General features: G+C 46.5%; 1 protein-coding gene across 1 annotated transcript in view; it reads left to right on the plus strand.

Annotated features, from left to right (window-relative positions):
- The first annotated feature begins 5,829 nt into the window (after nucleotides 1–5,829).
- The window catches only part of PASD1 (PAS domain containing 1), a 30,316-nt gene continuing 8,460 nt past the window's right edge, over nucleotides 5,830–27,685 (plus strand). The window contains exons 1-13 of the mRNA XM_009889265.1: nucleotides 5,830–5,861; nucleotides 7,515–7,669; nucleotides 8,445–8,536; nucleotides 10,687–10,776; nucleotides 11,886–12,006; nucleotides 13,204–13,317; nucleotides 13,985–14,103; nucleotides 14,955–15,037; nucleotides 18,740–18,846; nucleotides 21,604–21,751; nucleotides 23,521–23,602; nucleotides 25,539–25,662; nucleotides 26,436–26,545. Coding sequence (XP_009887567.1) covers nucleotides 5,830–5,861; nucleotides 7,515–7,669; nucleotides 8,445–8,536; nucleotides 10,687–10,776; nucleotides 11,886–12,006; nucleotides 13,204–13,317; nucleotides 13,985–14,103; nucleotides 14,955–15,037; nucleotides 18,740–18,846; nucleotides 21,604–21,751; nucleotides 23,521–23,602; nucleotides 25,539–25,662; nucleotides 26,436–26,545 — 1,377 coding nt within the window. The remainder of the gene's footprint in view (nucleotides 5,862–7,514; nucleotides 7,670–8,444; nucleotides 8,537–10,686; nucleotides 10,777–11,885; nucleotides 12,007–13,203; nucleotides 13,318–13,984; nucleotides 14,104–14,954; nucleotides 15,038–18,739; nucleotides 18,847–21,603; nucleotides 21,752–23,520; nucleotides 23,603–25,538; nucleotides 25,663–26,435; nucleotides 26,546–27,685) is intronic.

The raw sequence follows: 27,685 nt of genomic DNA on the forward strand, positions 1-27,685 counted from the left end.
GTCAAATAATGCAGATAACGTTTTGGTCTTTGCGTTTCTGCGTCGTGTCTTCACGCTGAGCTGTGAGGCGGTGCCAGATGGGGTACTCCGGCAGAGGGTAATGCCGGAGCCCTACAGAGCAGCTACTGCTGCTGTTGATGGCTCACTGGGACAACGCCTGTCCAGAAAAATTTGTCCCAGAGGTGGATAAGTTGGTGACTGGAGCCTGCTCGGTATAAGTGAAAGACCTTTGCAGCAGAGGGCTGTGGGAGCTGCTGCCTCGGTGTTCCTCTCTGCTGGGTGTGATGGGTGGGTGCCCGGGCAGCTCCGCGGCGGGCGGCACGGGATGGGCGGCGGGGCTGGAGTGCTCCCGTGCGTGAATGGAGGTGGTGATCACTTCTTGTGCTAAACGGCACTGTTTGGTTTTTCAAATGTCATTTACATTAGCATCTTATAATTGGATCAGTAGCGCTTTACTGAAAAGGTTAAATTCTGCCTTTTAAAAATTAAATCAGCTGTTCAGCTGTCAACCGCAGCCATGCCCTCCTGTTGCCTCAAGAAGAATGAAACATTGGCATATTGACATATAGATCGTATTGCTGGAGAATGCATTAACTCTGTTATTTATGACTGCATTGTGCCACAGAGTGCTGCATCTTGTAATTGAGGGCTCTCTGCTGAATTCGTTGCATGTGAAATCTGTGGAAATTATTAGCACAGCGCATTTTCATAATTAAAACATTTCCTACAGTATGGATTTGAAGACTCCCTAACTGCCGTACATTACTCAAATGCAAAATTTTATGAAAATTTAAATACAAGCACAACAGTTTTTATGCATAGACAGTATTTTTAATTAGACCAGTTGATACAGCTGGGAAAAGCAATCAAGTTAGCTGGGTTCAGGGACCCCTTTTAGGTGACCAGTGGAAGCTTTATTTGCTGCTGATCACAAAGAAATGTGCAGCATTACACTCATGGAGTGATCTTTGCCTTGCCGTCAGTGACATAACCAAATAATGAAAATTAAAGCCATAATGAAACATTCATAGGAACTGTTGTTTTCAGGGGATAATTCTTACTAATGTGATGTTCCATTAAGAGTTATCCTAAGGTAATATTAATATTTTGATGATTTGCAGCAAGCCAATAAATAAACATTTTCTTTAGTCCAAAGTTTGCCATTTTAGATAGCTCCTGAAGTCAGACGTTTCTGCAAAACAAAGAATTTTAAACAAATTCCCTCTCCCATTCTCTCTTCAGTAAAAAATGTGCCAGAATATTGCAGACAGCATGGAATAGTCCTTTAACTATTAGCTGTGTGTCTGAGAAGTCCATTTGTCTTGTTAAGGCTGTCATACTACATTACCCTTTCTGTAACCCTGGAAACAACTTCAAATACTGTGATATTTGAAAAGTCTAAAATATAACTTGCCCTTAAAATCTTTTCCCTTTACCGAGGTCATTAAGCAATGACGGATGTGCATTTCTTTATGAGAAAGCTGATCCTCACCTGTTGTAAGTGGGGTGAAAAACGATGCTAGCAGCACTGACAAGTGTCCTCTCTCTTTACCTGCCCATAGAGTTCAGGAATCCTTCTCTCCAAGTGTTGCAGGAGAGGATTTTCAGGAGGCAATAAATAAATTTTGATCCCTCTGGTTAATACAGTTAAGGTCAAAGAGATTCTATCTGGAGCTATTTAAAATACTCTTAACATGCAGACATACTGCTGTCAGTAGTGCTAAGTGCCTTATCTTGCTGAGGAGTGTATACAACCCTTATGAAACTATTCTTAAGTATTCTGGTTACTATATTTAGCTCTGGCTCATAACAAGACAAAAAGCACTTAGCTAAATGTAGTCCTGAAGTGCTTAATCCGGTTAAGAATATTTTGTCCTTAGGTGTCTTCTACTAAGACTTTTTGTAGCTCACTGTCCTGCTGCATCATGCAAAGAGCTTCTCTGGGTGTTTGGGCCTGGGAATTCTTTGATGGCCATTTATTCTGTTAGAGCCTCGAAGGCTGGTGTTGACTGAGGACACCTCTCAAGTTCATTGGGGATGTCCCGCTGGGACTGTCCTGGGAAGCTTCATTCCTCTGCCCCTTGCCGCTCGCATCAGCCGTACGGCAGCGGGATGCGGTGGCTGCTGCTGGAGACTGGAGAACTGGGGCTTTGTTTCCCAATTTAGACTCGGTGAGCATTAACTGGACTGTTGTCTCCCTCAGTGACCAAACACTGAGTAGGTTGAGCTTCCCTCAACTCACTGCTATTGGAGCCGGCTGGGAGGGCAACCACGCGTCCAAGGCAGAAAATCTGTCAGGCTTCCCGGGAAATCTCAGCTCTTAGACAACCTATGGGCAAGGCAGTGTGAAGGTTTCTGCATAAAGCTTTGTACTCAAAGCTTGGGAAGAATCCTTTTGTTTGACTGATTTTTTTGCATACTTAAGCCTGTATAGAAAAAATGTTTCCTGAAAAATCATGATAGAGCTGTTTGTGTAGTCACAAGCATTTTTTACAATTTAACCTGTTGCTTTAAAAAGAATTTTCTTTATACCTACCTATCTCCGAAATTATTACGAGTTAGCAAAAGTTCTGTATGAGTCATTCTTCTAGAGGAAGGGCAACTGCATGATTTTGATAAAACAGCGCTGACCGATGAGCAGCAGTGACTGAGATAAGCACCTCAGGTCTATGATAGCTCAGTAGGGTAACAAATAAGATCACATGCTCCTTTTGAACTGGGATAGAAGCTTGTAACTTGACCAGCGTACGACGACTGTGAGAACAGAAGCATAGCAGATCCACCGTGTTTAAACTCGTTACGTAGCAGTTGTTTTCAGTTGCAGCTTCACCGGGGCTACTGGGAGTTGTGTGAGATGGAAGTTCATGTTCCAAGCTGACAACGGTCACTTCATCCCAGCTGCGTTTTTTACTGAATCACTTACCACTGAAACACATTAGGTTTTTTATATGTTACTCCCGTATGTCTGTTGCGTGAGGAGGTTCAAGCGTCTTGCAGGAAACTTCCGTATTACATTTACAGCCGCCCTATCACGCTTTATCTGAGCCAATTGTTTTGAGCAAACAGGCTGACAGCATAATTTCTTTTAGCAGACTCACATAAACCTTCCCTGCGAAGCGCTCTCCCCGTGTCACTGCTCAGGGTCCGTGTTGCTCGTGGTGTTGAGCAGCAGCCCCACGCTGTCAGCCCCTACCCCGGGGCAGCCACCTTTTCCAGCGTGCGTGCCTGACGTGTCTCTCTTGCAGTGGTTCTTCAGCCACCATCTTGCGTTTCCTTCCCTTTGAGGTGTTTTCAGTAGCTGGAGAAATGAACAAACTCTCGCTAGTCCGGTAGATGGTTGAAAATGTGGGGGTATGTTTGCTTGTTCGCCATGGTTACAAGTGTGTAATTCCTGGTAGGGGCCGCGGGTTTTTTTTGCAGTGTCTTGAGCTGATGCTGGAACTAATGGTAACAGGAGAAACAGCCATGAACCTGGGGCTTGTCAAAGCAGGGAGGTCACTTCAAGGGCATTAAAAGCTTGTTCAGTTTGGAAGGCGAGCATTTGGCTGCTGTTGAGGATATTACTGTCAGTCGTGGCCAGTTTGGTTGCATCCGTATCCTTCCCAAGAATGAGGCTCATCCGAAGGCAAACAAATTTCAACAGCGACAGTTTCAGGGATATGGGCACTGTGGTGTGGGTATAGTCTAGAGTTCAGGATGTTCGTTAGTAACCATTTAAATCAGACAAATAGGAGACACGTGTGTCCTGTCAGTAGCGAATCTCAGTGGGAGGCTTTAAATCCATCCACAGGTGGGTGGTTGTGGCTTGCGCTGACTTTAGGTGATTGCGTTAGTCTTGAAGGAGTTTTTTGTTTGCAAGACTGGGTAGATGAAGTATGGGTCATAGTCACTGGTTTTCACAGCACACATGCCAGGTCATACTTTGGAAGGACTCTGATCAATCCTCAGTGGCCCCAAGCTAGTAGGGCCATTCCTCCACCCTGCTGGGCCACATGGCTTTTTGGACATGAGAGGTCAAGCTGGCCTTCCCAGACTTCTTCTGCAGCAGGGACCCTCAGAACATGGTCCAGCCCCCATTCCTGGAGGCTGTGCTGAGCTTTCACCAGTTATACTTGAACATGTGTCTAATGTGTGGTGGTAGACATTTTCAGCTTGAAGTGATTTGCTGCTCTCTGGGCTAAGTCTCCCCTGCAACTGTGTTTTAACTGGATTTGCTTTTCTTTCCAGGATTAATTTTTCTCCATCTCTATTTACATGGTGATAAGAAGTGCTAATCCCACTCCGTCAGTCTGGACTGATGAATCTGAGGAATAGAACAGGTAATTTCTAATTTGGCTCAGAGCTTTCAGTGACTCAGGCAGTGAGAACCACTCCCTCCCCATGGAGTGCATTCCTATTTTGGGACAAAAGAAATTGTACAGTTTCTTCTGCCCAGGTCATCTGCAGGGAGGGAGATCCTTGCCCTGGAGCAGGAAAGGGAAGGTAAATTTTTGTAGCTTTTACTGCGAGCAGCATCTTTGACTTCCTATCAGTTGTGGGTGGTTTTATTTGGTGTTACCTTTATAGCCACCAAGTTCTTTGAGCTTGGAGTACTCTCAGAGCATGAAAAAACACTTGGATGTACCCATTGAAAAATGCCCCTTGGGTGCTGGGCAGGGTGAGAGGGTTTTGCCAGTGAGAGGGGTTGTTAGAGATGGAGGCAAGTTGGTGCTGATGCTGGGGATGGGGGCAATCTCCTCTTTGGAGGTGTCTGAGGGGAGTGCAACCCAGCAGAGCTGACCTGGGCAATGCGGCGTGGAGTGGTGGCAGCTGCCTTGCCTTGCCTGGCTCCCCATCCCACAACTTGGCCCATCTGAGTCACAGAAAGCAATTCACCAGTGAAGAGGTTACCCTCATGTTGAATTTTCCATCATTTCACAGAGCTTGAGAGTACCATGTCCTTACTGGGAGTCATTGCCAACTGTTCTCCTTACCTGTGCTGCAGGAACAGTTGAGATAAAGACAGCAGCCCACCATGACTGTTCTGGTGCAGAGACATATAGAACCCAGGGAACTCAGGTCACATTCCCTTCTTTTCACTGGTTAGTGCCAGGTGAGGAAATTTTAACTTGAAGTCTTCGGTATGAATTCCAGTGGTAGGACACAGCTCAGATGAGGTGGTGGAAGTCCACCAGTGCAAGCAGCAGTCACTGGCTGCAGGGTGCTTTGGATGAACCTGTCTATCATATCTCTTAGATGTCCTGATATTACCCTGCTGTTGCCTAATGCTAATCCTTTGGGGGATTAGCACAGTTTCCTTCTTCCTCCTATGCCCTTCCACTGGGAAAGAAATCTCAGATGCTTTTCAAGCATTGCAGTGCTTGAAATCAACCAGCAACCTGTTTGATTTCCCAAAACAGGACCAGGCGCAGTGCTGCCCGGTACAGACATTGGAGTGAATCAGCTCTCACATTTGCAAGGGAGATGCTGGTTCCTGTGTGGAGTTCAGTGCTTCGGCAGGGTTCCCCGTCCTGTGGCAGAGGGGAGTGCAAAGGCAGGCTGAGGGGCTGCTGGCTCTTAGATCTTTACCTCTAAAGTCACACTTACGCTTATTGTAGCTGTATGTTTGGTTATATAGCAACGGTCTCACTTCTCAAGCCTCAGTAGCTGGCAGAACAAGCAAGAAACTACATAACAAGAGTGGAGTTTGGGAAAGGGAAGACTGAAACATCCAGGAGGTCATAAAGTACAAACCAGTAAGCTCTGACATCCTCAACAAGCTCAGGGAATATGTCTCAGTAAGTAATTCTATCTTTTCCTTCCAGAGCCCTGTGTTGTGTAAACGAACTGATGGATGAAGATGAGAAGGACAGGGCAAAGAGGTATGAAGGGATGCACAGAGCACTGACAGTGGAAGCTCTCTCTGGGTAGAATTGTAAATGCTGTGTTGTCCGATGCTCGAAAAAGTACTTGGGACCACTGATGTCAGAGGCAAAACCCTTGTGCAGTTTACAGGCTGTGTCCAGCGGACCACAAACAGCATAATTAAGTCACCATTTTCATAGTGTGTTTGACCACCCCTACAATGGGTTAATCAACTGAGTCGTCCTTAAATTACGTTGTTGTGCCCTCAGAATCTCATGTTATCCTATGGCTATTTATTATCTTGATGCAGGACTCCTGACCTGTGATTTTACTGACATCATGCAGTGCTGCCCACCTGGGGTAGAGTTCCCCGAGAAACTTAGAGAGCAGTCCTGCTTTAGCACAGGTATGAGTTAGTCTCCCTTCAGAGAAGCATTTGGCTCAGTTCTAATTAGTCATCGTACATGAGTGCCAAAACAGAGATAGTTGTGAACGCAAATGCTGGATCTGAAAACCTCCAAATGCCAACCCGAATATGAATGGAAACGCTTTCTGCATACCACACTCAGTCTAGATCACAGGAAGCATGTATCATCATGAATACACTTGTAAAGAAAATTAATTACTACTGGAAGAGGTTGTATGAAAATAGGGTTATCTCAGATATGAGCACGGAAAGAACATTTTGGAAGAAACTGAATGGATTTTCTTTCTCCTTTATTGTTTTTAATGGAGGGGAAAACCCTAATAAAACATTCTTAAATCGTATTAATGTGAGCTGGAAACTTGTCTGTGGTTTCCGCAGCCAGACTCCTAACATTCCCAGTTTCATACATCATGGCAGCAGATTTTCAAAACCAGATACAAGAGCATGTGCGTGACTTCATTCTGCAGTGGAGATGTCTCTGCACAGTATTCATAGAATCATCTAGGTAGGAAGGGACCTTTAAGATCACCGAGTCCAACCATCGACCTAACACTGCCAAATCCACCCCTAAACCGCGTCCCTCAGCACCACGTCTACCCGTCTTTTAAATACCTCCAAGGATGATGATTCCACCACTTCCCTGGGCAGTCTGTTCCAGTGTTTGATAACCCTTTCAGTGAAGAAATTTTTCCTAATATCCATCCTAAACCTACCCTGGTCCAACTTGAGACCGTTTCCTATTTGTCTGTCTATAAGCTACTTTAGTAAGTACAAGTCAGGGAATAAGGAATCCTTTGCATTTTGACCTTTATATATGTGTGTACTAACTGCAAAACAGAAGTTCATAAAAATGAGGTGGGCAAAACATGCGTATGTAGATGCCAGGACTTCTCTTACTGGAGAAATTTTGCCCATAACACCTTCACCTCGTTATCACTGCTTTTGAAACAAGGGGAACTGCTGCTGAAATGTCCATAAGGGTATGGTTTTGCTAAAATGAACGTAAATCATATTTGTTACCTCCAGGCGTTCCTTGCTGATGGTGATCTTGGTCCTGCTGCAGGGCTCCAAGCGCCAGCAAGGTGTTTGTGCCCAAGCTTAATTTTAAACAAATGAGCAGCCCCAGCAGAGTTTAGATTCTTGTATTTAAAGTGTTTTGCTGAGGCGGGGCCACTTACCTCTCCCTGGGTCGAGCTGTACGTCCTTGATCTTACTTAGCGGCATTTATGTTTCTGTCACCCAGGGCATCACGCAACAAATCTGAAAAGAAGAGGCGAGACCAGTTCAATGTCCTCATCAAAGAGCTTTGCACGATGCTGCAGGGCCATGGCCACCCTCTCAAGATGGACAAGTCCACAATACTGCAGAGGACCATCGACTTCTTACAGAAACAGAAAGGTACTGGAGGGCGCTGGCCGGCTCCCGGTGAAGGCGCTGGCTCTGCTTCTGCCCAGCAGCCAGTTTCCACGCAGAAGATGAAAACTGTTTTTCCAAGCATCCAAAAACTCTAGAGAGGGCGTGAACCTAAGCGAGGGGCAGAATAAGGCACAGCAGGAAATGGGCTAGTGTTTGAACACAATGCTGACCAGTTAAACGTAGATATACTCAAAAAGGTGCAGTGCTCTGTGCTTTTTAATGTAGTGCCATCGCTCCGCTTCCCTCCCTGGCCACCGCACGCCCTGGCGCGCTTTGTACGCTCTCAAAGAGAGCACAGGGGAGGAAGAGCTGTGGAACAGCACGCACTACAAAAGTGAGGGCAGAGAGGTTTCTGTGCCCGGTTCCCAGGTCTCCTGGGGTAGGACATGGCTGGGTGCAGCCTGTCCCACTGCCTGGGCACTGCCGTGAGCCTTCCTGAAACAGCTCCAGAGTCACAGACACCTTCTGCTCACGGTGATGCTCAGCTACTCTCAAATTAGCCCGTTGACCTTAATTTTTGAAGGATTTCTTCAGACCACCGAAAATGTCTCCTCTTCCTTTTTCTTGATTTCTAATGCACTTGTGTCGTGATGGCATGGAAAATGACTGTTGCATACAAGAAGGCTTTGTGTGGAGAATGATCTGAGGATGATTCCTCTGAAAGCCTCTTAAAAGAAATGTAGTGTTACTTGAAAATGAAAAAAAAAATTCCAACTAGCATGAGTCATGTTGCTTTTTTTGATGTTTTCTCTTTAAGAAATCACAGCACAGACAGAAGCCTGTGAGATTAGACAAGACTGGAAGCCTTCATTTCTTAGCAACGAGGAGTTCACCCAGTTGATGTTAGAGGTAAGACGAAATTAAAGCTGCATAGATTAGTGAGAAGTAATCAGTTCAGTGGAGTAGTTCAGGGATGTGGTTCTTTTTCACCTGTAGGTCCCAATGTTAATGTTAATGTTAATGGGTTTTACTCTGCTGATACATATAATCCAAACCTGACAGAGACCAGTGTCTTGCTAAATGCTTTGCAGATACAGAATTAAAAATACGATTGCTTCCCCTTAAAGATAAACAGCTTTTCATTTCAGAATGAAGACCAATTTGGCCCAGATTTGGCCTGGTGAGAGAGAATTTCTCTTCTCAGAAGAGCCGCTAGAGCTAGCAGTTTTAGCAAAAACTTGAAAGGACCTGAAAACCCCCCCGAGCAGCTCTCTCCCTCCCACACCCCATTAGCCAGGCAGCATCGCCTTTGCTGCCTCTGCTGCTGCTGCCTGCGCCGTGCTGTACTTGTGATGGGAGCTGTATCTTTTGCTTGGATTGCCTTTAAGTGCATTTGGGAGAACAGCTCTGATACTCTCACCTGTAAAATGCTCAGCTGATCAAGAAACACCCCACGAGCCTACATTTTTTCCTTTCTTAAAGATGCTGCTTTGGGTTTGTGTCGCATGCTCCTCTGGCGAGGACATCTCCTACCCTGCGTGGGCAGCTGTTGCTCTTTGCCCCACCAAAATAAGGGTGTATGCTGGGCTGAGCTGGGAGGTGCTGCAGTGTCTTAGCTATTCCTTTTCATCAGGACGTCATGACTCACCTCCCTGGAAAAGTCTCTTCATTCTTTCTGGGAATTTCTCTCACCAAACAAGCTAGTTTGTTCCAGCTGAATCAAAACAAATTCCCCCCTTAGAAGTGGCGGGGGAGAGAGCGCCCTTTAATAACCGTTGGCTTGCTGGACTATGTTAGACCGTTGACCAGTTTACGTAAATCAGCGTTTTTTTCCCGAGAGGGCTTATTTTCAGCAAAGGCAGAGTATGACCTATAAGAAAGATGGGGTCAAACTTTTTAGCAGGGCCTGTTGCAATAGGACAAGGGGTAATGGTTTTAAACTAAAAGATGATGGATTTAGACTGGATATAAGGAAGAAGTTTTTTACAATGAGGGTGGTGAAACACCAGAACAGGTTGCCCAGCGAGGTGGTAGATGCCCCATCCCTGGAAACATTCAAAGTCAGGTTGGACGGGGCTCTGAGCAACCTGATCTCGTTGAAGATGTCCCTGCTCATTGCAGGGCGTTGGACTAGATGACTTTTAAAGGTCCCTTCCAACCCAACCTATTCTGTGATTCCACGATTCTATGACAGCGGGGTGGGGAATAACTGGTTATGGGGGAAGATGCTGAATACTGCATCTTTGGCTCCATGTAGCTAAGCTGCAGAGCAGCCTAACAGTGTCTGTAGAAGAGTTGGCTTTGTGCATGATGCTGACCAGACATTAAAGCTCCCAGACCTCGGTAAGTGTTAGAAAAGAGTAGGGACAGACACTGGGTCAATGGTACCAGAAGATATTGTGAAGAATAGGGAGAACAGCCAAAGAGGAAAGCACATGCAGTGACTTAAAAGGGACAAAGAACTTCAATTCCCGGACAGAAACCGTTGTGAATGAGAAAGGGGAAATAAGACAGACTTTAAAATAGTTGTGTCACTAGCCTAACAAATAAGTGCTTTAAGCAAAATGAGTAAGGCTTTAGATCTTGCCCATATTGTCCATAAATTGCTAAAAATACAGCGTTGTATAATTTTTCTGTCTCTGCTTATCCATCTATCCACCATGCTGGGTTTGCCATGATATCTAACATCTCCTTACGCACTGACTTGGTTAACTATTGTGTAATTCAGAAACATAATGAAGTGACTGAAGTCAATAGGATTGTGTGGGTGTAGAAATTCTAACCACCACTGTCTTGCTTCATGTTAAATAAATGTTCACTAGGTGAGAAATACAAGTCAGTTTAATATTAATGAGCAAATAAGAGTATGAGAAAAATGTTGAATTAGCACATGTAATTTTTATTTTTCTGCATTGAACTATCATTTTCGTAATTGATTTCTGTTAGTTTTAAGCTGTCAAAAGCATCACCAAAGAATAAATTAGCTTATTACATTTTAAGTTGTTCCTTTGCATAATTCTTTTTTTTTTTTTTTCTGTTTGCCTGCCTTTTATCATTAGGCACTAGATGGCTTTCTCATTGCGCTTACCACTGATGGGATTATTATTTATGTGTCTGATAGTGTCTCATCTCTGCTTGGACACTTACCGGTAAGTTCTGACAAAGCAATATGTTGAAGAACCGTTTCCCTGCCTTAACGCAGCGCTGTCAGTGCAGGGCTGGGGCTTGGCTTTGTCCAGCCAAAGAGCCAACTGACTGCGGGTGGGGGATAAACCAACAAACTGCTAGGGAGTTTCTAAAGCTCCTGTGAATAACGGATTCTCTGTCAGGGTCTGCGACTTAGCTAAAAAATACCTATGCAAAATCACTGTACCCATAGCACACCGCTTGGCAGCACGTCTGAAGGAGGGTCTGGGCGGTGTTTATCCCACCAGGTGTACGGAAAATCTCATGCTTGTGAAATCCGTGTATGCTGAAGCTCTTCTCGGATAATTTAAAGATCATTTCAGGCCTGAATGTATGCTCTTCTAAAGTCATTGTTTTTTTCTACTTTGAGCCCATGGTCTTTAGTAACAAATACGTGGCCTCAGAGTTTTGTGGGAGAATTTCTAGCCAGCAGTTAGCTGCTGGGTACAGAAGTTCCTGTTGGCCCCTCAAAAACATTTTTTGTTTTTACCTGATGCCAGGCATGAGGCACCAGTGACGCTATGGGAGGGCAAATTGGAGCACACAGTTAACCTGGCTGAACGTCCTGGTGTGCAAAGAAACAAATACATGCTGACATTTTGGTAGAACCCCTTTAGTCAGGATGTGTGGGTTTATCAGCACTGAAACACTTGCAGGTCGAGCTGATTTTGCCAGATGTTCAGCCTAGAAGACAAATGGAGGATGTGAGGAGGAGCTCCCCCACTTCTGTCTCGTGCTTCCAAAGGGAAATGTTTAAAATTTTCATTATGATATGCTATTTCTTATCATGTTGTATTCCTGTGGTACCAGGGATTCTTCTCCAGCTTGCATCTGGCTGAACTGAAGGGCAGCCTCTCGGACCCCTACAACCTTTTGCAAATTGGTAGCAACCCCAGGGTAAAATCACCTAGGGGTTATATTCTGCCCTAGATCCATCTGCAGATTGACTGGGCTTCCTTGTCTTAAGCATCCACGCTAGACCAGCAGCATCTCTGCTCCGCTGCAGGATGAAAAGGCGTGTGGTTGTGTCAGGCCGTACTGCTGAACATGACAAAGCATTCTTTTGTATCAGTCAGATTTGGTGGACCAAAATATATTAAACTTTCTGCCTGAGCGGGAGCAGAGCGAAGTGTACAAGCTCCTTTCTCCACATGTGCTCATGACAGATCCCGTTGCAGCTGATTTTCTAAACGGTAAGCTCTGCTCTTGTCAGTCGGTCGGGGAAATTTGCCAAAGGCCAACAGCTCCCGGGGGACCCTGCACAGGGCTCTCCAGCGATTTGATTCTCCTGCCTGCCACTTCTGTTTTGCTGAAGTTAATATTTCTGGGGTTTAATGCAGCACATCATCTAATGTTCCTATGTGCTCCCAGTACTTGGTCTTTGCTCTGGACAGTCTTAGTTTTACTGTCCGCTTTGCATCATAGGCCAGTGAAGGTGCCCTCATTACGTATTTTTTCCCAGGGCAGGATGCTGAACTGAGCCTGGGAAAGGAGGGAGGACTTTGGGGGGAAGGAAAGGAGTAGGAGAAATCCCCAAGGGTTTTGGAAGAGTCTTTGTTCCTTAGGAAGCTTGCATGTCTGAGGGCACCTGAGAAGCCCTACATGTAACTAAAGCAACAGCCGTCCTATCTGAACAGTCCATCCAGATCTCTGCTGCTGGCTGCTGTCCTACCCCCAAAATGTCCCTTTCCCCTAGAAAACGTCCGCAGCACCAAGGCGGGCAGCAGCGTCTTCCTGACATCCATGTTTCCCCCAGCCGGTGCTGGGAGCCCCCTTTCCCGGTGGGTTTGCAGTGGCCGGGCAGCGCAACCCTCCCCGTTCTGCTGCTCCGTCAGCGGGCACAGGGCAGCCCTCGTGCTGGTGCTCGGCCCCGGGGGTGGTTTCCCTCCGACCGAAGACCGCGTGGCCTAATCCATGGAGTTCAGTCCTTGGGCAGAAAACGGAACAAGAGCTTGGCACGGTGCCCTTCACCATTAATGGAAAGGCTTAGGGTGACTTCAGTGCCCTTTGGATGTGGGTCCTACCGAGCGGGGTCAGAGCAGAGTACTGCAGTATCACTTAACGGCTTTGCTTGAGATCGTGCATGCACCAACTCAGGGGAAAATACGGCTGACCGATATTGCCAGGGCTTCGCACCCAGCGTAGTGGGGTGGCTGTAAAGCCGTGGGAGAACGGGTGAGAATACACTTCCTTAAGCAGAACCAGCTGATCATTGCTCCTACTAGTTATATATTTACTTACGGGTATCAAGAGCATCCCAGCAGGGTATGCTCAGATAGCGTAGCAGCAGGGTTGCTTTAAGCACCAAGATAGATTCAATATATGGAGTGTGCTAAAGTGCAGACTTCTAGTAACAGTGTGTGTGTCTCCCTCTCTTTCTCTTGTTTCAGCGGAAAAACAAATAGAGTTTTGCTGCCATTTAGCAAGAGGCAGTTTAGATCCAAATGAACCCCTCATGTATGAATATGTGAAATTTGTAGTGGATTTTAAGTATTTTACTCATGGTAAGTTACTGCTCCAGCCTACCTTTACCTCTCTACCTCTCTTCTTTAAATTGTGTGTTGACCTGTAGCCTCCTAAAGGCCTTGTTTCAGTTGAAAATGCCCCGTAATCAGCAGGGATGGAATGAGCTGCAGATATGTTTGAGATATTTTTCGTATAAAAGTGGTGGGGAGGCCGTTGGTGAGAAAAGCACACTTTTCTGCGTGCTGTGCTTAAAGAAGTCATACCAGACTGATCCTACCTCCATTTGACCCACTGCCAATTATAAAGCAGCCCACTTATCCAAATAACCAGTAAAATACCATATTCTGTTTCACTTGTGGCAGTCAAATGACACTTTAAAAAGATTAAATAGTTTGAGAAACCTGTAAAATCTTGAATCTTGTTGAGCTGGAGAAAGGCTGACAAGATGACTGTAGGTGCACACTGTGAGCTGCTCAGAGGTGTCTCCTGAAGCTTCCCTGCAAGCCGGGGGTAGGTGGCTACAACCCTGTAACTCAGAGCCCAGAGGGTCATGCTTTAAATAACATCAGCGTGTATCAGTGTGGCATCGCCTTGTGGGTAGGAGGAGTTTGTTGCTTGGGTTTCGTCAGTCATTGTACCTGTCTTAACATGAAAAGAAAGCTCTCCTTCCTCTTCTTCTTAAATAAATTGTCTGGTTGTGTCTAGTGCCTACACCCTCCTGTAATGGCTTTGAGTCAGCTATTGCACGAGCTTTCAGGTCAGCCACGGAGGAGCAGATTTGCCTCGTAGCAACCGTTCGTCTTGTCACACCGCAGTTCTTAAAGGTGAGAGCTCTGCGATGGCACCTTCCCTTTCGTGCGGGGATTGGCCTGCCGCGGGTGCCACGAGCTGTGTGGCGAGGGGAGCCGTGTTGCAGCAGCCTCTCCGAGGGCACGTCGAGCAGCTCAGATGGCTCGTGCGGAGGGTTGGTAAATGAGAGAGGACGCCGCTGTGTTTGGGAGTGGGAGATGACTTAGGTATTTATTTTGGAATGGCGAGATATAAAGTGGGAGCTGCTTTTGAGACGAGGCAGTTGTGTGACAGGGTGTCTCGGAGCCATCAGCCCAGGGAGCACCAGTACGAGGTGACCAGCTAAACCGCTTGAAAAGTTGCAGCCTTTAAAGAAATATGTCCCACTGTGCCTTTGTGTAAGAAGGCCACCCGCGTCTTGAAACGCTGAGAACACCATGTTTTGTAGACTCTTTCTGCTGGTCTGTAAGTGTCCTGTGGCGCAGTGCAGTGATGACAAGGGTAACGACCATAGGTGCTTCTTGCTCAAGAGACCATTAGCCAGCTCGGTTTGAGGCTGGACCTGGTGCTGTCATCCATCTTCAGATACCAATATTTACAACAAAGCTGGGGGATTTTGTCTACAGACTGCAAGATGAGGCCCTTGGACTATTTATCCTAGCTCTGAAATTCAGCCCAGGGTAAATTATTCATCCACTTTTCATCAGTTTATGCGTCTATAAAACAAGGCTTATACATTCCTTAGAGGACAATAAGTCAAGTGCTTGAAAAGCACTGTATTTTGCTCGGGTTTGTTATTCCAAGCAGATGCATCCCTGGTCTTGATAGAGGGCTCCTTTTGTCACTTCATAGAGTTAAATGTCTGAATGTGCCAACTGTTTTGCAGGAGCTCTGCAATGTTGAAGAGCCATGTGAAGAATTTACATCGAGGCATAGTTTGGAATGGAAGTTTTTATTCTTGGACCACAGGTAAGAGATTTGGTTTTAGTCTCTGAGGAATAAACAAACTGTAGTTTAAAAGTAGAAAACTTTGTGTAGCTTTTGCCTGAGATCCCCAGTAGAACAGCTCCAATAAAATGCAACTGAGGAAATAATAATACTCTGAACTTGTTTATTAGGCAACCTTAAATGCTTTGCTCTTTTCCATATTTTAGGCAGGTAAGAAACCATACAAAACAGTGGGAAAATGTTTAGAGAAATGTCTAACTTCACCAAAATATTAAGTCATTAAAACTGACCAGTGTGGGTATGTATTGTTTTAGCTCCTCTGTTTTCCAGCTACAGCTTCCAGAAATCCATCTAAATCTTTTGCCGTGTTAATAAACTTTTGATTTTCATCTTGAGAAATGATGGAATTTATAAAAATAAAAGAAAAAGCCGTGGATTATGTTATTTAATTGCAGATTTGGTTTTGACAAGGCCATACAGTGGGCCAGGATTCAGCTTGGCGAATGAAACAGACTGGAACCACTTTATTAAGCTGATTAATATAGGATTCATTTTCTTCAAAAGAAGCTGGAGGTTTTTGTTCACTCTTTTATTTCTCTGTATTCAACATGTATGCATAAGCATATTGCAAAATCCTACCTTTTCCATTATCCCTCCCTTTGCAAGCCATGCAAAGGTAGTCATTACTAGAACACTAGTAAATAAGGCTGCAGGGAAAAAAAATATTTGGGAGGAAAAAAACCTAAATATCATCTGCACATTTAGAGCAAGAAAGAGAGAGAGCAAATATGAAGGAATAATAACTTGCATTTATATAGTAAACAAGATGTGTTTACTGACCCTGTGACAGCCGTATGGTTAACGCTGTGTAATTTGGGACAGTTGGCTTATTATTCATGTTGTCGAGATCTTGCTGGAGTGACTTTGTTAGACTTTATTTGGCCTGTCCAATAATGCACATTTTCAGAATGAGGAGATTAACGTTAAAATTTGTAAAAGAGCCCTAAACCCCTCGTTCCCCTGTCTGACGAAGTGAGCTGGTTTTCCGAAGGGCTGTGTCCCGGCAGGTCCTGTGAATAAGGTGAGCAGGAGCTGCTTTGAAACCTATCAAAGAGTCTTTTGATGAATCTGGGTTGTGACTCAGAGAGGAATCTCTCTGCGCCGGGTGCTTGCAGCCATTCCGGTCCCACTGATATCCCCAGTGAGGAAACCACTGCTACTGAGAGTAAATTAAGCTGATGCAGATGCTGAGGCGGAATTTGTGACAGCCCTGGATGCGAGCGGTAAGCCCAGACCGGAGAAGGAGCAGGGGATCGTGTGGGTTGTCTCATTTAACCACCAATTCAAACCTCTTTCCAGTACAGCCCACGGGACCCAGCAATGTTGTTGGGTATTTTGCTGTTCCTTGTTTCCTTGTGTCTTCTCTCACCACCTGACGCTGAGGGGTGCCGTCAGCAGGGGCAGAGGGTACCCAGCACGGGTTGGAGTCAGGACCTTTGCTATCACGATAACAACATAAATTGGAGCAAAAATAGACAACGGAGAAAGCACTCCATAGATCTGGATAAACATTAGAAAACTAGGAAAAATCTATATTGTGGGTCTACATGTAAATATGTGTAGAGGAAGAAAACCCACCAACTTTGATAATGATCTATTCCTCTTCTGCACTGTTGTCCCCTCCTTATTTTCCCTTCCTTTTTTAAAAGACTGCACTCGACAGGCCCTCTGAAGACCGTGCATTTCCATTTGCACAGCGAGTTGCAGACCTCAAGGCTGGAACTTAAGCTAACGAAACACTTTTAAATTGTTCCACAAGCAAGGCAGCTCCTTGTCAAATGACAGATGAGGAGCATTTTGTGGTTGCTTTCACATTTAAAGAATTCTAGTAAAAGTCAGGAAAGCATAATACTTTCCTGATCAGCTTAAATGTTTATCTGCTCTGCATCTGAAAGACTTTATTGTCTTGAATATAAGCATGTCATTAATGATAGGAGAGACACTGGCGCGTTCTGCCAAAGAGACAGCAAGGAAGGACGCTTTAATAAATACACATATTATTGTCATTAACAGAAATGTGGGTCATATGAGGAAAAGGAACACAGTGCTCTATGAAAAGTTATTTGAATAAATAAGACTGTATTGTGGCAGAGACCACCGTGTACTAAGCGCGCTCTGTTCCAAGAGCTTTGCCATCAGAGTGTGGAGGATTGGCTCTTCCAACCAAGCCTTGTGCTGGGGCTCAGGAGCTCCTGCGCAGACCTTGGTCCTCCTGGGGCTGCTCTTGAGCAGATCCCAGCTCTCCTTCCTTTTTGCCCAATTTCCCGTTTGATGCCGAACTGCTCGTGATTGTGGGGAAGAGAGAGGTTATAGACCTGTCTGGGCTGTCTTTAGTTGAATAATCTGTGCCCACCGTGTTTCTCAGGAGTACAAATGTGGAGCTAGGTCGCTCAGCCAGGACAGGAGGACTTCCCATATTAATATCTAGAAGACTCAGGATTGATCCATCCAAACTCAAATGTACTTACACTTAAATAATTTCTTGCTCATATTCTTGGCCACTTTATGGCACTCACCTTCCTCACGAGGGTTACTCGACACACCAAGAGGAAGGCAGCGGCAGAGGCAGGTTTGATGGGCAGTGACACCTTCAGCCTGCCCTGGTTTGGAAACGTTAACCGCTTCCCTCACACGCCGCCGCCTTATTCCTGCAGAACGCCCTGAACTTGGCAGGTGAGCTTCATGCTACCAGCACGTCCAGCAGCCAAAACAAATAGGTGGAGCCAAATTAGCACAAGTTCTGCCTCACAGAGTGCGTGCGGTGCCTGAATTGGTGCAAGCAGGAGTGCTTGAGTGTTAGGGGACAGAAGGCTGCATGCTGATATAGGGAGTAGAGGCAAAAATAGTGGTTTTCTCCTCAAGTTTTAGTGTTGTTTCATAATCATAAGCTATCAGGCTCCGGTGAAGGCTGTGCGTGAGCTCAGTGTTGTTAGGACACCTGTTTAAAAAAAATCAATCTCATATATTGCCTGGAAAATGAAAAATCTAGAATTGACAGCAGAATAGTCAGGTAAGTCATTGCAATGTGCCCGTCTAAATACTCCCTCGATTCCTTCTCCACCTGTCATAGAAATAACAGTCCTTAAAGTCAGCCCCATGCCTATTCTTATCTTTACTTCCAGCATAGAAACATTTTTTGCGGGTTATAATTTCCCAAGCTTTTCCATGGGAACAATTACTTTCTCTCTTACCCAGGCTGGTCCTGACACACATTGCAGTTTCCCACTTACTCTTTCTTCCACAGTTACTACCCAGCTGACATTTACATCCAACCTACTGGATAATTTTACTCGAGCTCCGAGTTATTAGGCACAGGCACAGCCATAGCGTTTCTCAAGCTGTGTGTCTCACAAGCATGCTTAATGACTTGAGTCACTTGCGTACGTACATGCCTTTCTCTACACCCACATAATGAATAGGCTATGAAACAGTAAACACACACCTTTTCATTTTCTCAATTTTTACTTCTGCCTCGCTGATTTTTTTTTTCTTTTTTTTTCCTTGTGAATGAAAATACATCATTGTGTATATGAAAACCCGCTCCTGATTTCCCTGCCAAGTGAACGTACGAGATGGTTTTGGTCAGCAGTATCGCAGCGTATCTGCCAGGATGTCAAAGTGTCGGGTTTTGTGCTCACTCCCTGCCCTTTGCTTCCCTTCTAGGGCTCCGCCTATTATAGGATATTTACCCTTTGAGGTTCTGGGAACGTCAGGGTATGATTACTACCACGCAGATGACCTGGAGCTTCTTGCTAGGTGCCATGAACACTGTAAGTTCCTCTCCCTCTGCAGCGTGCCTGTCTTTGATCTCGTTTGTCACTCCTGCAATACCTTTTACTCGTTGTCACAAAAGGCATCTTTATCTGGGGCACGAGGGAATTCTCTCTCCCCATGACAGACTGTCATAGCCAACGCTTACCTGGGAGGTTGAATCCCTGCAGAATTCGCTCCGATCAGGAACTGTTTGTGCAGGTTTCCCAAATTGGCAGATAAGCTGTTTGAGCACAGGTTGTCTGAGAGTGAAATGAAATTAATAGATGGGAAGTCAGAGCTTTCCACGCTCTGCTCCCAGTTTGTGAGGGCAGCCCCAAATCCTGGGGGTTTTCTTGATTGTCACAGTTCATGGGGTCTGTGCCTTGCTGTGCCTCTGGGCTCTGGAGTCAGCCAGAGCTCAGCTCACCAAAATGCCTTCTTGAAAGCCGCGTTTGGATCACCTGCCTGAGCAATTGGATGTTGTGAGCCTCACTTAACTATTAGTGAAATGCTTCTGGAGATTAGGACTCTTTTTTAGATACAAAAGTACCAAATGCATATTCCCTGTGGGTGAAGATGGCTCACTTTTGGTCGATCTGAAACTAAAGCAGAAAAGCAGAAAAGTCCCGTTCAGGCTGATGTGTGAACACCAGAGAATGTCTGTGAAGTTCGTCTTTGAGCAAGGTGGAATACTGTGACCTGCAAGAGCCCAGGAGGAGCCAGGTCAGGAGGAGCGTGGTCAGAAGAAGCCCTTAGCCCGAACGCTGCGGCAGTGCAGCCAGCGGCTGAAAAAAAAGAGCTCATCTGAGGAAGGGCAAAAGGTGGCGGCAGATGTGGTCTACTGTTAATCACTGTGCTTTTCCTACCAGATGAGCGTGTGAGATGTTCTATCCCCGAGACTGTATTTTTCCATTTTGTTATGTGCACTTCAGACTGAGATATTGAGCCAGAATTCGGGCTGTCCTCCAGCTGGTTTGCACTGCGGAGCGCTGTAATGAAGTAACCACACACTTTGCAAAAAGCATCTAGGTAATCAGGTCTTTTGCCAAGAAATACTACCTATAGGTTTCCTACTGGGCAAACTCTCTGTTTGTCTCTCTGCTATCTCCATTTGAAAGAGCGTTTTGTCAAAAGAAAACAAGGACCCCCCAGAGAGTGGAGAAAGCGGGATGCAGAGCAGCGCGATGCAGGGACACCAAGAAACTCCAGAGCCTCCCAGCACACTGGAACTAGACGAGCTGCTTCATCTCTGAGTTGCGAACCACCTCCATCTCTACCATGTACCCTCTACCGCTTACACGTATGAGATGGTAAAGGACCTAGCAGAGAATGGAGAAAATGACTTCTCTGAATGTCGAGTTTCCCCACCCCGCTTCCCTGCCGGCTTTTCTGCCCCGTCACGGCGAAGCGCTGGCACAGAACAGGCGGTGGGGAAGCGGGTTGCCCAGCTGAGCGCCCGAAGGAAGCTGTGAAAAGGGGTAGACACGAGTTGCATCAAGTGCAGCAAGCGTGTAGATGGGAATGTTAAAGGAATATTTTAATTGCTGTCAAGTACAGTGCTTTTTAGTGCCATTTGCTTAAAAGACCGTTCAGACAGAAGTGAGCAACTTAACCACCTGATGTTCTTTTGGTAATATGTGCATGCAGTTCGACGTAGATGCTAACTATATTGAGAGTGGGGTCAGATCATCCAGCAGAGAATCTATTTAGTGATTTATGTTCTACATCTCTACTAGCCACGGATCCCCTCTTACACATTAAAAGTATTTGCATAACACACCTGAGGGAAAGGACTTTTTAATCTTGCTGTGCTGGGGGGACAAAGTAAGGTGCTGGCAAAGTGACTTATAGGAGCTGCTTCAGGAAATCTCTGCCAGGACTAGGAGCTGAGTGATCCCCAGCATGGCCTGTTAGCCAGAAGACCTTCACTAAGTGCTTTATCTGAAGCCCATCACTGTTAATGGGATCGCTAAAGAAGTTAGTCCTGATATTTAACAAAGCAGAGGTGTGCAGGTGAGTAAAAATACTTGGATTAGTGTGGCTTGGTAAGTTCCCGTTCATCAGGTTGACTGCTCTGGGCAGGCATCTTGCCTACTGTGAAGTGAAATGGGTTTGCTTAACCCACGTTTGTATTTTACTTTGCATTAATTATGGGTACTTTAAGTGAGCATGTTTCATTCTGTACTCCCAGCAGTCTGGGAACAATTAATGTGGTTATTTAATGTAGTTCCCCTCATTATGTTCCAGTTGTATTACACCACTTGAGATTTTTCTAGACATATACCCTGATAATACATACCAGGTCTGGTGTATTTAGGGCATCTCTTGGAAGAAAACTCCCAGTTAAACCACTAAAACTCCACTGTCTTAGTGTTTTGTGCCATTATTAGGATCCTGACTTCAAGGCCCCAGTCTTTGAAATGCGTTCTCATGTACTTGTGAAAGGCTGGTACTTTGTTTAACTAATGCTATTTGTGCTTATTTCAGAGGAGCCCAGGAATAAGTTACAAGAGTTACATAGTCACACCAATTATTAGGTATAAGAACAATCTCAAAATAGCAAAGGGCTCTCTTGAAAATCAGTAGCAGAAAAGAACCTCAGTAAAAGCTCAGTTGGTGGTTGTGTATCATCTGCCGGGTTTGTAAAGCCACAAGAGCCATTTTAGTGCAGCAGCAGACTGCAAGAGGGGAACGGAACCAAGTGGTTTTTCTTACCACCTTTGCACCATGAAACCTCTGTTTGCTGTAAATTGCTTTCTTTTTTTATTTAACAGTGATGCAGTTTGGAAAAGGCAAGTCCTGTTACTATCGGTTCCTGACCAAGGGCCAGCAGTGGATATGGCTGCAGACACACTACTACATCACCTACCACCAGTGGAATTCCAAACCCGAGTTCATCGTCTGCACTCACCTGGTAGTCAGGTAGGAGCAAGCACCAAACGCTTCACAGAGCACGTCGTGCTCGACCATTACTTTCTTCTAGTCCTGTTCTGTGTTAGCCAAATATTTGCTGTGCATATTGATGCACTGACATGGTATGTAATTCTAGAAAACTATTATGACAGGGAACATGGGGAAAAGCGTAATGTGTTTTCATTACTCTTTTTTTTTTTTTTCTTGGCAACCGGGCCAAAAGCCCAGAAGCCACCGTTGGCCGCGTCTATCAGTGTGTTACATTCCCCTTTTATCCCTAGCAATGCCATGGCTGTAGGAAAAATTAAAGTTGTTAATTATCAGACAGCTTTGCGGGCATGAATGGGATCATACGTGTCCTACAAAACCTTTTGATCAGAGCTTTAAATATTTATGATTTGAAGTTAGTTAGCTGCTGGCCTGCTGGCCTTATTCCTCACCTGAAATTCAGCCCAGGATCCCCCCCTAGTGGGAGCCGCTTGTGCTGGGCTGCAAACCCACGCTGGAAGGCGGCGCACCGGTGGGATGCTCTGTGGTACGCACCTTCTGGAGAGGAATCTGCTTGATTACCGCTGTCATCTCAAAAAAAGATGATGTTAAGACTGAGAATATATTTACTGAAGGGCTTGTAAAATAGTGACATGCTGGTTCTTCTATTAACTTGAGTAAACATATTGCTCACTGCCTCTTTCTTTACTGTCAGGAATCCATTTGTGATATTTTTTTTCTGGTCCCCCCAAACATCTGGAAGAGCAGACACTTGTAAACTGGGGTATTCTGAAACACAGACCGAGAACACCTTACACCGCTAAACGGGTGTAAGTGGTCAGAGCTGTGTGTGCTGATAGAAAGTACACGTCAAGTGTTATCATAAGCAAACGTTAGACAGAGGGATTGCTTCTGAGCTGTGTTGCTTCTGCCATTCTTCAGGGAATTTGGCTTCACGTTAAGCTGTGAATTGATTGTGCAGATTGTTTCTTCTTTCTGCTTCCTCTTAAACCTAGTGGTATTAGTCTAAATAGATTTTGAAATTCACTTCTGTCTCATATGGTTAAGGTTTAGAATATATTATTGAAACACACAAGTTAAAATGTGATTTCAGGAAGTGAGGGGTGTTGACTCTGGTGCAGCACGGTGCTGTGTGCACCCTCAGGAAGAGGGGACCTGACCCCCTTCTCCCCGAGGCACTGGCTCAGGTCTCACTGAGCTACCGCACAACATGCAAAAAATCGATTCTTGAGCATCAGCAGGTTAGAAAATAAATGGACATTTGCTATGGCAGTTTCCCTGCACAGAAACTGTGCAGGATCATTTTTCTGTCTGATCATGGAAAATGGGAATCTCCTTTATTAGGAAAGTTGTACTGAGGATAAAGACACTCATTTTGTCTCCAATTAACCAAATGCACTTTGCTTTTAGATTAGTTTTGTTTGAAGGCATCCAGGGCAAAAATTTGCAAAGGAGTGTATATGTTTGTGCTTGGAATGATTAGTGCAATTAATCATACAGTCCTGGGCGCAATTGGACTGGGAGACTGCCCTGCTGTTTCTAATCTGTGGGTATTCAGCACGTACAGTTATTCACAGATCGCAAGGCTGTATGATGATGTTCCTCTAAGCACCTGGTATACGAGAGTGTGTGTGTGTGCTGTGCGAAGGTTGTGATTCAACATGAAAACTCCATAGTGACCTGTATGGTAGGATGGTTACCATACACTAAACAATATCCAGACTGGAAAAGTGGATTTTAATTTTTTTTTAATTTTTTTTTTTTTTTAGTTATGCAGAAGTGCGAGCTGAAAGAAGGCGCGATCTTGGCCTTGAAGAGTCATCAATTGAACTGGCATCCTCTTCTGTAAAGGTATCGTGTCCCTTCAGAGTTGAATAAATTCATGTTTAAACCAAACTGTGTAATCGCTTACCAGTCTTAGGAAAATATCTGTTCTTCCTTCTCCTTCTTTACTCCCATCTCCTTCCAAGCCTTCAGATGGGTTATGACTCAGGCAGACCCTGAAAAGTTTCCCGCAGTGGGGCTCTAAATTGCCCGTCCTGGTTTAGGCATATAACTGCAAATTCAGCAGTTGCATTGCTGCTGTTCTGCTATTCGTTATCTTTCTGAGACTGTTACGCAAACGATAGGTTAAACCACCTCAGTTCAGAAGCAGAAAAGTGGAGCTGGAGCTGGAGGATGGATTGCTGTGCCTGTCACCGCTGCTAAGGCGCAGAGGATCCGGGCGCAGGGCAGTACCACATGGTGCCTGTTTTGTTAATGCCAGCTCGTCACCGAGGCTTAGACAAAGATTGGAAGTGAAGGGAAAACACTTATTCCTACTCCAGATTTCAGCTCTGTTTGCACCATTGGGCAGGATCGCATCGAGTGTAGAATTGTGACCAGAGCAGTAATTTCCATGGCTTAAATCAGTCTGGCATCCCAACACACCTGCCCAATTAACAAGGTTATTTTAATTACTTTTAAGTTCTTCCTTTCAGTAGTTTACAAATAAGACCAGTCATCAAAGTAATTTCAAGTGGAATGTTGTGTAATTATCATTCCATTAGCCTCATTGCTCCTCAGACATTGTTTTATAGAAGCCGTTTATGGGATGTAGAGGGGAAGCTGTCCTACAGACCTTTTGCACTTGAGCAAGGGCCGTCTTGCGAACAGCTGCTTCTCTGTCACCACAGAACACTTCTGTGTCTTTTTCCCCTTTCCAAGTGATAGCTGAGATTTTTTTTCGGTAGCTCTTAAGCTGCATCTGTTGATGTAAGGCAGCTGGGGGAGAGGCAGAGCCATCAGTCCCATTGCTTGATCTTCTGGAGGGGAGTGGGGAGCTGGGGAGCTCCCTGGGAGGCGTGGGGAGGGTGGTAGCACGGCCATTGTGGTCACCCACGTCCCACAGGTGAAATGATCTGCTACTGCCCAACAGTTATGGGCTGTTTGCCATAAACCATCTGCCAGGTGGCATCTGCCGTTTCAGTGTGACAGCTCCAAAGCCGTTAATACTCACTAGCGTAGGCTGTTCCCCATTGCAGATGCACTGCCCGGCTCCTGCCCAGAACAGCCTGCTGGGAGCCACTGGTCCCCAGGCAGCGGCCGGCGGGGTTGCAGCTCTCCGCATCGCCCGGTACCTGTCCCCCACAGGAGCTGTTTGCTGTAGGTTCTCCTAGAGCTGCAGCTGATGCCCCGTGCCACTGCTCCGTGTCCCTTCCCAGCCATCTCTCTCCATCACTGCAATGAATAAAGCCGTTCCCCAGCCAGCCCCTCCTGCCACCTTAATTTGTTACCTCTGCCACCGCTCCCCAGTGCACCACGGCCAACGAACTGTGACATCCCTGAAGAAATCAGCCAGAAGGAAGCTAATTATAAAAGCATATTTCCATTTGCACACAGCTCCACGGGCAGGAGAGCAGGAGGGTGGCACGCCAGAGCGTGGGGCACGGACAGTCATCCCCATGGCATCCGCCCGATGCCCGGTGCATTACCCCCATCACCACTCACTGCCACCAGATGGGTGTCTTGGGACAGAAATGCATGGCATCACCCCAAAGCCAGAGGTGCCCAGGGTGTGATCCTGAGGGTCCTGTCAGCAGGGGGATACCTGAAGGCTTTAGGGTGAACATGGAGGGGCTGACCGAATACTGCACCAGGGTCTGGTGGCGCGGTGCTGCAGCGCTGGCCCTCCACGCACCCAGTCTGCTGTTTTTCTCTACAAACAAGTGGTCGGGGAGGTGGAGGTCCTCTCCAGCGCCGTCCTCTCCTGCTGACGATCTTGCCGCTTGTGCTTCTCTCCCTGCAGAGCCACAGCAGCTACCTGGACGTGGGGCAGTGCGGCAGCAGCCAGGATGCCAGCCGGGAAGGAGTGTCACTGTCGTCCCACAGCTCCCGGCGCTCCTCGCACACCGCCCTCTCCGACTCTGCGTGTAGGTGCCAGCGCGGCCGTGGGCAGCCCAGCGCGGGGGCGAGGGAGGGGCTGCAGGGCAGAGCAGCCTCCAAAATACTGGGGTTCAGCTGGGAGCGACCGAGCCAGGGCAGGAGGGGGGATGCTCCGCACTGGGACCGTTGTACTGTGCCATAACAAGTTATGGTACGGCAGTGAAGCCGCAGCCACACGCTGCCTTTTCCCTCTTAGCCCGCTGCAGGCGTGAGAGCAGCTTTCCGCCCTGTTTGCCACCCGCTGAGGGTTGTGGTTGTTCGTTGTCGCTCAGGGGACGGGAGGTGACTCACTGAGCTGAAGCAATTTGATCGAGCCCCAGACCTCACTGACAAAACTTTTGTTAGGGGGTAGTTTGGTCCCTGATGATAAATCCCTGCAGAAGGAGCGCAGAAGGCTGCCCGCCTTGCTGGCAGCTTCGTCCCAGCTCCCGTGAGTGTGTGTCCCCCTGCCCTGGGGACAGTGCCCGCGTGGGGCTGTGGGTAGGAGCTGACTCAGGGGGCTTTTCTTGAAATACTTGCCAGGGAGAGAGTGGGAAAGCTCATCTGGAGACACCCATGGAGGGAGGGATGAAACGGGGCGTTAGCATCAAAAGGGAGCCCTGGGAGTCAGGCAAGGGAGCCAGAGGGACCACGGAGGGACAGTCTGGGGACCAGTTTGGCAGTGTTTGGGGCACTGCTCTTCTGTGTACATGGAGTTCAGACTGAGGCAGGGTACCCAGGCACGGGTGGGCTGTATCACAGTAAACCGTCTCTTTTCCAGCCACATCGTCCATGCGACACACGGACACCAGCACTCCCACGCGGCCGTCGGTGCCGGGGGGGCAGGCAGAGAAGGCAGCCCTGCGGCTGGCATCAGCTGGAAGCGCTCAGGTCAGTGCTGCCTGCTAGCAAAAGCCTTTCTGATGCCGTAAAGAAGTGAACTTGGCAAACCTTGATCTCGCCCTGAGAGGCTGGATCCCCACCTCTGAGCGTGCCGGGCCCGAGCCTGGGATTTCCCGGGCCGTGGGGAGCGCTGCTGGCCAGCAGAGCTGGTGGAGAGCTGCTAGAGGCTCCTCTGCTGCCTCCCTTCGGGATACGGTTTGCTCCTCCAGGCTAAACATCCTCTCACACCACGAGCCCACGGTGAAATGGCCTTTCTCCAAAACTGGATGCTGACGCCGAGGATTTGCAATGAGTGGGGGGCATGCAGGAGCTTAAATTCTCCCTTCAGGCTCATCCTCAGACCTCCATGTGGAGTTGTCTAATTCCCTGTGGTTGTTCATCACCGGTATGAGCTGGTATTGCACCAACTCTGCACTAGAGGTGCTATGGACCTACAGTAAGGCAAAGTTTTCATTTCTAGGCCATAGCAGCTCCTCAAGCCCCTGGTGAACACCTCCCTCAGCATCCCGTGGCTCAGCCGGCAGTCCCCTCTCAGCACGCTGTGATGGTACGTGGTTTATTTTTGTTAAACGCACTGGGATGGCCAGTCAGCGGGGCAGGCTCTGTGGCTCCGGTTCACTGCTCTTACCTCCTCACTGGCTCATCCCAGCGCGGGGGCAAGGTTGCAGTGACTTCCCATTGCTGTCACGGAGGTTTACCTGCAACCACTAATTTCAGCAATGTTATAATAATATATAATACAGATATAATACATAATACATGATACATGATACATTGTAATATATAATATATAATACATAATATATAATATATAATATATCATACAGAGCAGGTAGGACACCCAAGGGAATAGCTTAGAAGAAGGTTTACTTTACACTTGTCGAAACTGTTGTGGGCTGCGGAAAACTCATCTCTGCATTGCTAGCAACTAACTACAGGCTGGTGCGGCGCTGAAGTTTTATTGCCCTGGTAGAGGGAGAGGGTGTCATGGAATATTTGAGTTTGGCCAGAAAAAGAAAAAAAAAAAAAAAAACCACACAAGAAAAACCCCCAAACAAAACAACCCCCCCCAAACAAATAAAACAAAGAGAAGACTAGAACTAAGATATTTTATTAATATTTTATCAT

This window comes from Charadrius vociferus, unplaced genomic scaffold, assembly GCF_000708025.1.
Source record: "Charadrius vociferus isolate BGI_N301 unplaced genomic scaffold, ASM70802v2 scaffold7, whole genome shotgun sequence".
Taxonomy (NCBI): Eukaryota; Metazoa; Chordata; class Aves; order Charadriiformes; family Charadriidae; genus Charadrius; species Charadrius vociferus.